The 12,722-nt window shown below is 40.5% G+C and overlaps 1 protein-coding gene and 1 long non-coding RNA gene across 3 annotated transcripts in view; both read left to right on the top strand.

The window, feature by feature from the left end:
* LOC139026584 (uncharacterized) overlaps positions 1–12,722 on the top strand; it is a 65,126-nt gene that overhangs the window by 50,972 nt on the left and 1,432 nt on the right. The window lies entirely within an intron of this gene.
* Positions 5,251–11,203, top strand: LOC139026583 (zinc finger protein 22-like). The gene is made up of 2 exons (XM_070441928.1): positions 5,251–5,611; positions 10,764–11,203. The coding sequence occupies exons 1-2, from the start codon at positions 5,362–5,364 to the stop codon at positions 11,189–11,191; spliced, it is 678 nt and encodes a 225-aa protein (XP_070298029.1). The 5' UTR covers positions 5,251–5,361; the 3' UTR covers positions 11,192–11,203.

Raw genomic sequence — 12,722 nt, 5'->3', positions numbered from 1 at the left:
CACCAGAAAGCCCACTAAATCTGCCCAAGAAGAGGCAAACAAAAGAAAAACCCACAATTCAACTTAAAGACCAGGAACAAACCAAAAAGGTGGAGCAACTAAAGGTGGTTGATCTCTCCACATCGTACAAGACACTGGAGACACTGGGCCCAGACACTCTTAAATAAGAACCTGGAACCAGCCTCAGGTTGAAATACCTTCCCACTAACGGAGATGGACAACAGCACAGTGTTACACATACTGACCTAACGGAGGTGACACTGTAAATCAGTGCATTCCTACAGTGCTAACGAGCTATACAGGCTTAAACGAAGCTACTCGTCCAAAGTCAACCTCAAAACATAACATGGACAAACAAACCTTAAAGCACCTTACCCTTAACAATTCCTAATTTGTTGACTTGCTCACCACCAACAGACCAACTTCCATTTTCACATTAGAATCAACTACAATCTTCGCGTACCAATTATAAACCTTATGGTGTCTGTCACATTACGCAAAACAACGAATAAAACACTATTTAATTTTTTATGAATATCACAAAGTATTATTTCTTTTTATATGCTTCTAGAACTCTCTCTCCTAAAACTCACTCGCTTCTAAGAACTCTGTCCCCTTGGAACGAGGGCACCAAACAAAAGCATTCCAATACGGAAAAACGTGCAGTACAAAATAAATGTGATCCATGGCAACGCATTGGCTAAACGCAAAACATAACTTGTTGACTGCCCCCTTGAGACAATCAGCAACTCAGTCTGCTAACACATATTTCGGAACTCCTTGCCATATCCGTAGTAACTTTCCACCTCTGGGAGCTTCTCTCCTTTTCAAGGTTCACTCGATAAGGCAATGTTGTTGGAATTCGGGTCCCAGTCCCCAGTGTCATGCTCGTAACTTTGGGTTAGCACATCTGAAGAATAAACTCTTGATATTCTAGAAAGCAGGGCAACATGTCAATATAATTGTACCGAAAAATGTCAGTTGGTTCATAAATAATTAATGATTACTAAAGTGTTACATGAATTGTAAACTATGAATGACTCGAAAACCAAATGTCACCCCTTTGTTAATATCTATTGTGCAATAAATTCACTTAATGGTAAGCCATGGTATACATCAAAAATGTTAAAAAAAATATTTGATTGCATAGTCCTTCATTTTCAAACCGTCTTTTCAATTACATGTGTGCTAGATGGGATCGCTCAAATGTCAAAACAGCAGTTTAAACGTGTCCAATCAATAACCAATATGCAGAAACAGTTTGGGATAAATTGATAAATAAACGTTCTCTCCCTTTTCACTCCCTCTCGCTCTCTCCTTTCACTCCCCTCTCTTCCGCTCTCTCCTTTTCCAACTCCCCTCTCTCCGCCTCTCTACCTTTTCACATCCCGCTCTCCTCTCTAAGAACCTTCCCATTTTGAATCAATAAGGATTGCAGTGTGCGTGACTATCTGGGTGGATGCAAGATGGGAGGTCTGGTATTCTGGACTTGTGCTGGAGCAGACCTGCGAGGCTGGTAAGTTTGAACCTGGGCTGGATGCAGACTGGGAGGCTGGGTATTCTGACCTGGGCTGGAGCAGACTGGGGAACCGGCTGTATTCTGACCTGGGCTGGAGCACACTGTGTTTGCGTTTAGCAGACTGAGAACAGGCTTGGTTGGCTACCTGGGGGCTGGAGCAGACTGAGAGGCTGGTATCCTGACCTGGGCTGGCAGCAGACTGAGAGGCTGGTATTCACTGAACTGGGCTGGAGCACACTGTGCTGGAGTCAGACTGGGAGACTGGTAATTCTGACCTGTGCTGGAGCAGACTGGACACTGGTATTCTGACCGGGCTGGAGCACAGCGTGGCTGGAGCAGACTGGTAGACTTGGTATTCTGAACTGTGCGGAGCAGACTGGGGACTGGTATTCTGACGCTGTGCTGGAGCACATTCTGTATTTGGACGCAGCACTGGGGAGACTGGTATTCTGACCTGGGCTGGAGCACAACTGTGCTGGAAAAAAAAAAAAGAAAGCCAAAGAAACCTTAGGGGGAAAAAAAAGACTGGTATATTCTGACCGTGCTGTGAGCAGAACTGGTGAGACTGTATTCATGACCTGTGCTGGAGCAGAACTGGGAGACTGGTATTCTGACCTGGGCTGGAGCAGGACGGTAGGCTGGTGCAGTGTCATCAGGCGTGTGGTTGGAGGTCCATCCTGTTCTCGTGTCCTGCTTGTGTGGTGTCTTTTATGTCCCAGTTGTTGTTACTAGTCAACTTTCAGTCGACACCCCCATAGTGTCTTTGAGAACCCCTCCTAAAAAACAGGCTTATATTTTGGGTTGGATATTGCTTTCAATTCGTGTTTTAATCAATGGCATTTCCTTAGAATGCTCATTGGTCTTTCAGTTAATCTTCTGTTTTTTTTATCCTGTTATTTTTGTGTACTAAGTATTTCTGTTTATTTTCATTGTTTTCTCCTGTGAAGCCATTGTGTTGCATCCATGTCTGAAATGTGCTGTATAAATAAAGCTTGATTTGATTTCAACAAATGAACCCAATGACTGACCAATCAACAGACCCTCCATCTTAGTATGAAAAACAGTATCTATCCCACTTTTCCAGCCTGCTGAAGGCGTGGTGGAGTGGTAAACACCATCCCCGGCTCTACCAGGGGCTTGAGGTGGTCTCCCACAGCTCTGCTGGTGGAGTGGTAGACACCACCCCCGGCTCTACCAGGGGCTTGAGGTGGTCTCCCACAGCTCTGCTTATGTCATGTTCTGTGGCCTTGCCGTTCCATTTATTGACAGCCCCTGCAACACAGAAACACATTTAATAATATTATATACAACACTCAAAGTAATGGATATGGAGCATCTATGGCCTCCGTTACACCTGGCACCTAAATGTGACTTCTGTCATCTGATCACTCCAAGCTGCATTAGGTTCAGATCTACCAGGATGAGCCTTGACAGTCTGGATGCAGTCAGGTCACTGAATATGCATCAGCAATATACAGAGATGGGGTGAATGAGTGGGGAAAAGTACATTTTACACAAATGACCTTCATAATATCACAGAACAAATGTTTGTGCCTGAGGGGAAATTCACTTTCATACAGCCAAAAGGGGTGAGAAATTACACCAATATCAGTGGACAATTTGTACTAATGTAAATAAACATGGATGATGGAACATATTCCCTTTAGCTGATGTGATGAACCACTAAGGGGACATAAATATTTACCATCTAAACCATGTGTGACCTCTCACCTCTCTGGCTGTAGAAGTGTTCTTCCTAACCAGTCCCTCAACAGCTCTCTGACTGAGCTCCACCCTCACTGGGTCTTCAGAGGAGAGGAAGGCTGAGGAGGGATGGAAGGATGAATGGATCAGTCAGTCAATAAAGTGTAGAGCTGCTGTCTATGCTGTCTGACAAAATCACTATTTTAGTAGTTCATTAAAGTAAATAAGGGTTTATGACTGCTGAATACCAACTATAAATCACTTAGATCATGTATTTTCCAGGTAGAGTTACATCTTTGGGACGTCCCTAGCGCATTGAAGTTGACATTTAAAATGGTTAAGTTAGGGGTTAAGGTTAGGGTTTAGGGTACGGATGTCCCAAGGATCCCGGATAGCATTGACCACCATGCATTCTTCTGTCTCTTTTACATAGCAGGTGTAAAATAAACAGACAAGACAAGTAGGCATAAAGTGCATTATGGTCATTGTAGTTTAAAAATATACTTTAATTATCCCTATCTGTATTTGGGGTTGTTAGAGAAGAATGTGATTGTCAGCCCTAACAATCATTTCTATCACCTCATCAGGCTCTGTAAAAGGCTTCATTGATGACGTGTTCCTTCTATTCCAGGGGACAGCAGAGGAACTTCATCGATTCCACTCCTTCATCAATACAAGCAGTGAACATCTGAAATTCACCCTCACCTTTGATGAGCATGAAACAAGTTACCGGATGGTTGGATGATACTTTTCTCATCAATCATCTTAAATACTTCAACTGGAAATCAACCAATCCTCTGTTGTTAACGCAGTGGAAAGGTCGAATGCTTTATTATCTAAAAATTGAAAGTGAGTGACAATAATAAAATGGTTAAGTTATGGTAAAGTTTATAAAAAGATCAAATAAAATATTTTTCCCCCATAATGTTTTAAGTCCCATTGCAAAGTTACACCTCACTGTTCTATTTCTGAAGTTAATACATGAAACCAATCAGAATTCAGAAGAATGATGAAGTCAGGTGTGATGTAATATGGAGGACCAGCCTATTCCCTATAATGTAAACTACAACAGAAATCATTTTAAATGTAGAACTTCAAATTAAACCAATCGTTTGCACGCATGACTTGAGTAATTAAAGTAAAACAACGTTTTGGAAATACATAACACCATCTAACCAAATATCAAAGAATGTTAGCTATATACAGTTATCTTAGCCAGCCAGCTAACGTTAGCTATATGCTGTTATCTTAGCCAGCCAGCTAACATTAGCTATATGTAGTTATCTTAGCCAGCCAGCTAACATTAGCTATATGCTGTTATCTTAGCCAGACAGCTAACATTAGCTATATGCTGTTATCTTAGCCAGCCAGCTAACATTAGCTATATGCAGTTATCTTAGCCAGCCAACTAACATTAACTATATGCAGTTATCTTAGCCAGCCAGCTAACATTAGCTATATGCTGTTATCTTAGCCAGCCAGCTAACGTTAGCTGTATGCAGTTATCTTAGCCAGCCAGATAACGTTTGCTGTATGCAGTTATCTTAGCCAGCCAACTAACATGAGCTATATGCAGTTATCTTAGCCAGCCAGCTAACATTAGCTATATGCTGTCATCTTAGCCAGCCAGCTAACGTTAGCTATTTAGCCAACTAGCTATTAGCTTAACCAGCGTAGCCAACCAGCACGGTTATGGTCAGCGAGACCAACTAACGTTACCGGAGAAAAGGTTACAAAATTACCGTAGTCTAATTCACAGAAAACATGCTGAAATGTAGTGATGGGGAAACAAAGCTTCCTGAAGAATTGGCTCTTTCCAGCCAACTGCCGAAGCAGCGTAGCCATTATGTCATATATTAAACCACTGGCCGTGTTCGAGAGCATCAACTCCGTGCTGCGTTGTGGGTAAACGGTGACTGGCTGACTGATTTATAAATAATCATGAGTAGTTATTTATGATGCAAGGTGATTTGTAATTTAGTCAATCAGCAGTCACCTGCAATGTCGGCTGCAATGTCGAACGAGCCCAATACCAAACCAATCAGGTGTTCGACGAAATTATTCTTCAGCCGTCATTGATCACGTTGTGCTGATAAAGTGAGACTGCTTTGAATTATACCGCTTAGCGACTTCAGTACATGCCTCATAGCTCCAGTCTCAAATTTAACCTCGTTCCTGCTGAAGAAGAGAAGGTCTGCTGGATGGAGAAAGAAGCTCTCGTGAAAGAGGAGGAAGAGGAGGCTGTTACAATACAAAAACAAGTAGAGGGTGAGGCTGTTACCTTGAACGAAGAAGAGAAAGACGTTACAGAGAAAGAAGAGGAAGACGCGTTCAGAGTGAAAGAGGATGACGAAGTTTCAGTGAAAGAAGAGGAGACTGATGATGAACGTAAGTACTGTCTTAACAGAAGCACAAACTCTGTGGTTGGAAGTTGAACTGATGTGTGGTGTGCTTGGTGTTAAAGCGGAAGTATGCAATTGCTACATCCATATTTTGACTTTAAATTATTTATATCTATATATATTATATATTTATAGCCATTGATTCTTGAAGAATATAACACATGCCTCATGAGCTTAGTTCAACTGTTTGCCTCATCAGAACCCCAAATAAGCTTTTTCACTCCAATGTTTAGAAACAATGTAAATCAACACTGTATAGCCTCAACATGGTTAAAACTATAATGTTGATATCATGGATGGTCAGTCCTTGCATCCATAAGTCTGTCTATGAATTTGAGACTTGTTACATTTCTCCAGCCCCATCATCTTATTACCAAAACAGTGGTGGAATGACAGCTTTGTTATTGGTTGAACTGCAGATTTGTTGATTGATTGTTGAGTGGCTTTTTTAAAGGTCCAACTTAGTTTTTAAACAAACAAAATGGCTACCCAGAGTCCTGAGCTGTGTTAGAATACTCATACTAACTGCACTATTTGTGATGTTGATTGAGTATATAGTCTGCTTATTGGTCATAGTATGATGTAGTTAGTATGAGTATTCTATTTGTGATGTTAATAGAGTATATAGTCTGCTTATTGGTTCATAGTATGATTGTAGTTAGTATGCATATTCGTATTTAGTCGGACTCTAAGCCATAGAAGAGCGAGTGAGAGTATTTACGTGGTCTATGAGGATACTGCTGTCCAGATCCATGAGTGACCCAGCTCGGTAAATTTCAGTACATATATCTGCCACTATGTGAGTGGATTGAGACGTAGAAGAACACGGAATATGGTCAGAACATATAACTTGGTCATAGTATGATGTAGTTAGTATGAGTATTCTATTTGTGATGTTAATAGAGTATATAGTCTGCTTATTGGTCATAGTATGGATGTAGTTAGTATGCCAAAAGTTCCCGGATGTCGTACTAAATTCGCCAAAATATGATGTAAACACGCAGAACTTTAGGACCCACAATGCAATTCTTCAGGAAATGGGCGTGGCTTCAACCTTTTCAGATTTGAAGAAAATGGGGGGAAAATGTGCAGCAGAAGTCCAACGAGAGAGCGGATACAAATGAACTGCTTTAAATAATTATGACAAATGTTGAGCAATGCAATAAAGTAATGACTTTTCAAATAAGTTACGTTACACGTTATGTTAGCTACACTATCCTTACAAAACGCATAGCATATCTTTACAGCAGTATGTACCAGTATGTGAGCTAGCTAACTAACGTTAATTGGCTACTTATACATCAAACTTGCCATTATAGTAACTATATTCTAACTCCCAAATGTTTATTGACTTGATTATTCATGTCATTCTTAGCCAAGGGGTCGTGTGCTTTGTTAATTCAGGTGCGTAAATTCGCTCTCGTTCTCTACTAATACTGATGAATTTAATAACGCTCAACACCCGTTGAATATGGCCGGTGTCAGTAAACATCTGCAAAAAAGCTCAAATTAAATTGTTTCCAGCAGCACAGTTAGTCACCAACGCTCTGGATAACATGAAAACAGCCTAACCAACTCTGCTAGTGCAAGTAAAATGGTAAGAGAAGTTTTCTCTCATTTGTGTCTAGCAAGCTATCCAACGTTAGCCAGTTAGCTTGGGTGCTTTACTGTCATTGTGAGGTCAGAACGCTTGGATCGACCCTACTCCTCAGCCATATAGTATTTGTTTACAAACAGTGGCGTTATACGAGCTTATGTTTTGGTTTCTGGTGGGGTAATACGGTTGAAACATTTGAGGCTTTTATAAGTTATATTCTTCAAGAATCAATGGTTATATTGTACATGGGTCTTTCTATAACTGCCAGTGTAGATTTCCTGTTGGGGTCAAATTGTTACAGCTGTTGATAAGTCATTGTATAATATTCTGGCAATACTGTTCATGCCATTACATTAAAGGCGAAAGATTGTCTTGTCTTAGCAAGGTGTTGCTTAAATAATGTTAGCTGCTAATCGCTAGTTAGCGGGCTAGCTAGCTTGCTAAATGTATTAAGAGTCAGAGCAAACGTAGCTTGCTAATACTGCCTGGTACCAGTGCTGGTGTAGGCCTAGGTAAGCATGTTTGTGCAGAGGTATCTTATCAGAGAGGAGTAAGCGAAGTATGAATATGTTGGCTAGCTAGCCGGCTACATGAAGTAAGAAAACAACATGTAATGTAACATCTAATTAGGGTCAACTGGAAACACTGACCAACACTTTGGTTCCTACCATGTCTTCTTCTCTGAGGTTTATTGTCAGACTAGACTCATCAGGTGTATTGCTGCCACCTACTGTACGGGGTTTTGTAAAAGATAATGAAAATGCAAAAAAAAAAATCTAAATCTATTAGCTAACCACGTTAGCAAAATACACCACTTTTTTAACTACACCATTTTTTTCCTGCATCAGTAGCTATCACTAATTCGGCCAAATAAAGATATAAATAGCCACTAACCAAGAAAAAACCTCATCAGATGACAGTCTGATAACATATTTATGGTATAGGATAGGTTTTGTTAGAAAAAAGTGCATATTTCAGGTAGAAATCACAGTTTACAATTGCACCGACCATCACAACTCGACTAGAATTACTACAGAGAGCAACGTGTATGACCAATTTTACTCATCATAAAACATTTCATAAAAATAGACAAAGCATAGCAATGGAAAGACACAGATCTTGTGATTTCAGACAATATTTCAGATTTTCTAAGCGTTTTACAGCGAAAACACATAAATCGATAAGTTCAAAATGGGATTAACAAATCATACTAATTACGTAAAATAAACACGAACCAAATTCTACCACTACCCTGAATTTCAAACAAAAATGGTACTATTCAGATCCTACACAGGTTCAGGAACCTGGGAGGGGTGGAACGTCTTCATTCAGTACTCCCTGAACATTTAGTCTGAAGTCCTGGAGATCCAGAAATCTATTTGCCGCTGATGTCTAGCTTCTTAGATGTCTTATTAGTTTATTATTAATGCAATTTATCACTGCTGCAGTGAGGGGCAATGCAAACGCAACTTTGTTGTAGAAACTCCTCCAAGCTAATGCGGAAACTGCTAGTTCGGACGAAGGTTAACTAATTTATTAATGCAATTTATCACTTGCTCTATAAACACAACAAAGTCCACCTTGTTCACTATTAGTGTGTTGGGATCCTTCTCCTGCATGGCTTCACTGCAGACTGTGGGATATGAACTACCTTTCCTCTCTACTCACTCCTTCAGCTATTTTCACTCCCTCACATAGGACACCTGCTGGATGGGCCTGATCCTAGCTGCTGTGACATCCTTCTCCGTACAGGGCACTCCAGAAACTTGGGAACGTGATTCCATCACAATTACAAACATGCTTCATCTGACTACAACAATTTCTTCCTCGACAAGCACTTGCCACATGTCCAAACTTTTTTACAATTGTAACACTGCAGCGGCTTCTGTATATCTCACTTACCCAGATTTTACATAATGATGGGAGAACCACTCACCAAACCACAGTAAACCTTCCGTCTATCATTCGTTTAATCAACGTGCGTTACCTGAAATGTTTAACCTAAACCACACAAAGCTTTCTCCTTTTTGCGCTGTTGACACACAATCAGAATCATACCGCTCCTGGTCACTCGAACCGATTCCACTTACCCAATTCATCCTTCACCATCTTTGAGACTGTTAACAGGTCACCACAAAGACATCCTTGCTGATGATTCCCACTCCGACCCTAAACTGCTGTTCATTACCAACTTATAGCCCTTTTCACTTCCCACTGTTCTTCACCATCCTCCACTCAGTCTCACCAACTGTACTCACGCCAAGAGAATCACACAATGCTTCCTCCATTGCTCCTCCAGTCATCCCTGGACTCCCTCGCTCTTTGCTGTGAAAGATGTGAGTTTTGTGTTCTCAAGTAGCATCTATATTGTTGTCATTCCATCTCTATTGTTGTCATTCCATCTCTATTGTTGTCATTCCATCTCTATTGTTGTCATTCCATCTCTACTTGTTGTCATTCCATCTCTATGTTGTTCATTCCATCTCTATTGTTGTCATTCCATCTCTATTGTTGTCATTCCATCTCTATTGTTCTCATTCCACCTATATTGTTCTCATTCCACCTATATTGTTCTCATTCCATCTACATTGTTCTCATTCCATCTATATTGTTGTCATTCCAGCACATCTGTTGCTTCACCAACTTGTTATCCCTTTCGTCTGCACTACTTGCTGTCATTTCCCTTCCTGATTTCCCTCTCTTGGATGTCTCCACCATGCTCCTACTCTGCCAGTAATTCCTCCCTGGTTTATTAATTGGTAGTCAAACAACAATATATTCAAGGTGCTGCACATTCTATTCCAAATCTAGAATTAGAATCGTCATTATGTTTCCATTATTTCAACAGTTCACCAGTTAACTAAACCTATAATGTGGACACCAAGGATGTGGATACCAAGGAACTTGAAGCTCTCAACCTGCTCAACTACAACCCCTTCCATGAGAATGGGGGCGTGCTCAGTGTTTAGTCCCAGGGTCCTTAGCTTAGTGATGAGCTTTGAGGGTACTATGGTGTTGAACACTGAGCTGTAGACGATGAATAGCATTCTCACATGGGTGTTCCTTTTGTCCAGGTGGGAAAGTGCAGTGTGGAGTGCAATAGAGATTGCATCATCTGTGGATCTGTTGGGGCGGTATGCATATTGGAGTGGGTCTAGGGTTTCTGGTATAATGGTGTTGATGTGAGCCACTACCAGCCTAACAATAACATAGACCTACTGTAGGACCCATAACTTCACCTAACAATAACATAGACCTACTGTAGGACCCATAACTTCACCTAACAACAACATAGACCTACTGTAGGACCCATAACTTCACCTAACAATAACATATACTTACAGAAAGGTGCCTATATTGGAGACAACATATGACAATTGTTGTTCACTTGACTGTCTTAAGACAAGTGTCAAATAATGAACATTCATTACAGACGTCATTGTTTGTACAACATCATGGCTACGCTGTTGGCATCACCTTTTACAGTGGATTTCTGCTGTTGTAGGCCTTAAACCACCTATCTGACTTTTTGTTCACACAGGAGAGAGACGTGACTGTCGTGGATCCTCTGGGGGGCCTCAACAACCTCATGATGCTGAAGAGGCAGAGAAGAGTCTCTCCACATCAGAACACCTCAAACACCAGCAGAGACCAACAGGGAAGAAATCTCATTGCTGCTCTGACTGTGGTAAAGGTTTCAAATATTCATCAGACCTTAAAATACACCAGAGAACACACACAGGAGAGAAACCTTATAGCTGTGATCAATGTGGGAAGAGTTACATTACATCTAGTGTTCTGACTTCACACCAGAGAACACACACAGGAGAGAAACCTTATAGCTGTGATCAATGTGGGAAGAGTTTTACTACATCTAGCTCTCTGACTCTACACCAGAGAACACACACAGGAGAGAAATCTTATAGCTGTGATCAATGTGGGAAGAGTTTTACTACATCTAGCCACTAGACTGACTTCACACCAGAGGAACACACACAGGAGAGACCATTATAGCTGTGATCAATGTGGGAAGAGTTTACTACATTTAGCTCGTCCTGACTTCACACCAGAGAACACACACAGGAGAGAGAAACCTTATAGCTGTTGATCATGCAGATGGGAAGAATTTTACTACATCTAGCTCTTGACTGCTACCAGTAGAACAGCACACACAGGAGAGAAACTTTATGCATGTGATCATGTGGGGATGAGTTTTTACTACATCTAGCGCATCTGACTCAAGACCCAGAGACACACACAGGGAGAGAAATCTGCAATCGCTTGTGATCAATGGTGGGATGAAGATCTCTACTAACATTTAATCTCTGGACTGCACGAGACACACAAGGAAAGAATAACTGATCGATGTCAATGAGACATGCAAGCTTGAATAGCCAGAACAAAACTATATTGGTCAATGGGATGATTTACAAAGCCTCTAAAGACCAGCCACCGAGATCTCATAGGATATTGGAAATAACGTAGTCTGATCAAACATCAGAAAATCTACAGAATGTTTCAAATCATTATATGTAAAGTAGAAGTATGTATATTTTTTATTGAATTATACAATTGTAGACATGTTTTAACCATTGGTAGTAGGAGTATTTTAAATGATGTTCTTACCGTTATCGTTTGCCCTGTTCATTGATTGGCAGCATGATATGGATATTAGCCTCAGGGGAAAATCCAGGCCTGAATTGAAAAGAGGTAATTATTTAACATAAGTGCTAACAAAGAAAGAGGCTGTGTTACACTTAGCTGCGTTGTGACCCACTTTAAATCAAAATGCAGCCACTTCAAAATGTAGCTAACTGTTTTCCTACAGTGAAAAAGCTGCTTGTTAAAAAAATACATGTAATAATGATAGCTTGTTTGCAGATGTTTTGGTATTACACACATGATAAGGCAGTATAATAAAATTGTACTAATCAATTTTATTAACAATCTGACATCACTCCAGTATTTCTTGACAACATTCAAATGCTAATTGTCTTTACTTCCACTACTGAAGAGCATGAACTCAAATCACCTCATATATTCAAACATTCAGGCCTGACAAAAGATAAGTTTTATTATTCGATGCCTCACCATTCAAGTGAAGTATTGCCATACAATATTAACAAAAAGGGTGTATCATTTGGTTTTGATTTTCATATTTACCATTTATGTAACATTTAGTAATTCATAAATCATTTATGCAACCAGCTGACCGTTTTTGGGAATAATTATCTTGCAACAATGTTGCCCCTTCTTTTAGAATTTCAGGGTTCATTCTCAGATGTGCACACCCAAATGCATGCATTTGGGGACTTGGGCCCCGATCCAAACATGACTATCGAGTGAACCCCTGAAAGAGAGAGGTGTAAGGTGGAAAGGTTAAACTACGGATATTGCAGGAGTTGGTTGCTGATTTGTCCTTTCGAAGGGGGTGGGCCAAAGTCAGACAAGTTTTGCCGTTTAGCCAGTGCATTGCCATGGATCAACTATTTATTTGGTG

The sequence above is a fragment of the Salvelinus sp. IW2-2015 genome, unplaced genomic scaffold (genome assembly GCF_002910315.2).
Source record: "Salvelinus sp. IW2-2015 unplaced genomic scaffold, ASM291031v2 Un_scaffold5198, whole genome shotgun sequence".
In the NCBI taxonomy this organism is placed as follows: domain Eukaryota; kingdom Metazoa; phylum Chordata; class Actinopteri; order Salmoniformes; family Salmonidae; genus Salvelinus; species Salvelinus sp. IW2-2015.
Note: the sequence above shows the minus strand (reverse complement) of the source record. Positions and strands in the feature narration are given on the sequence as shown.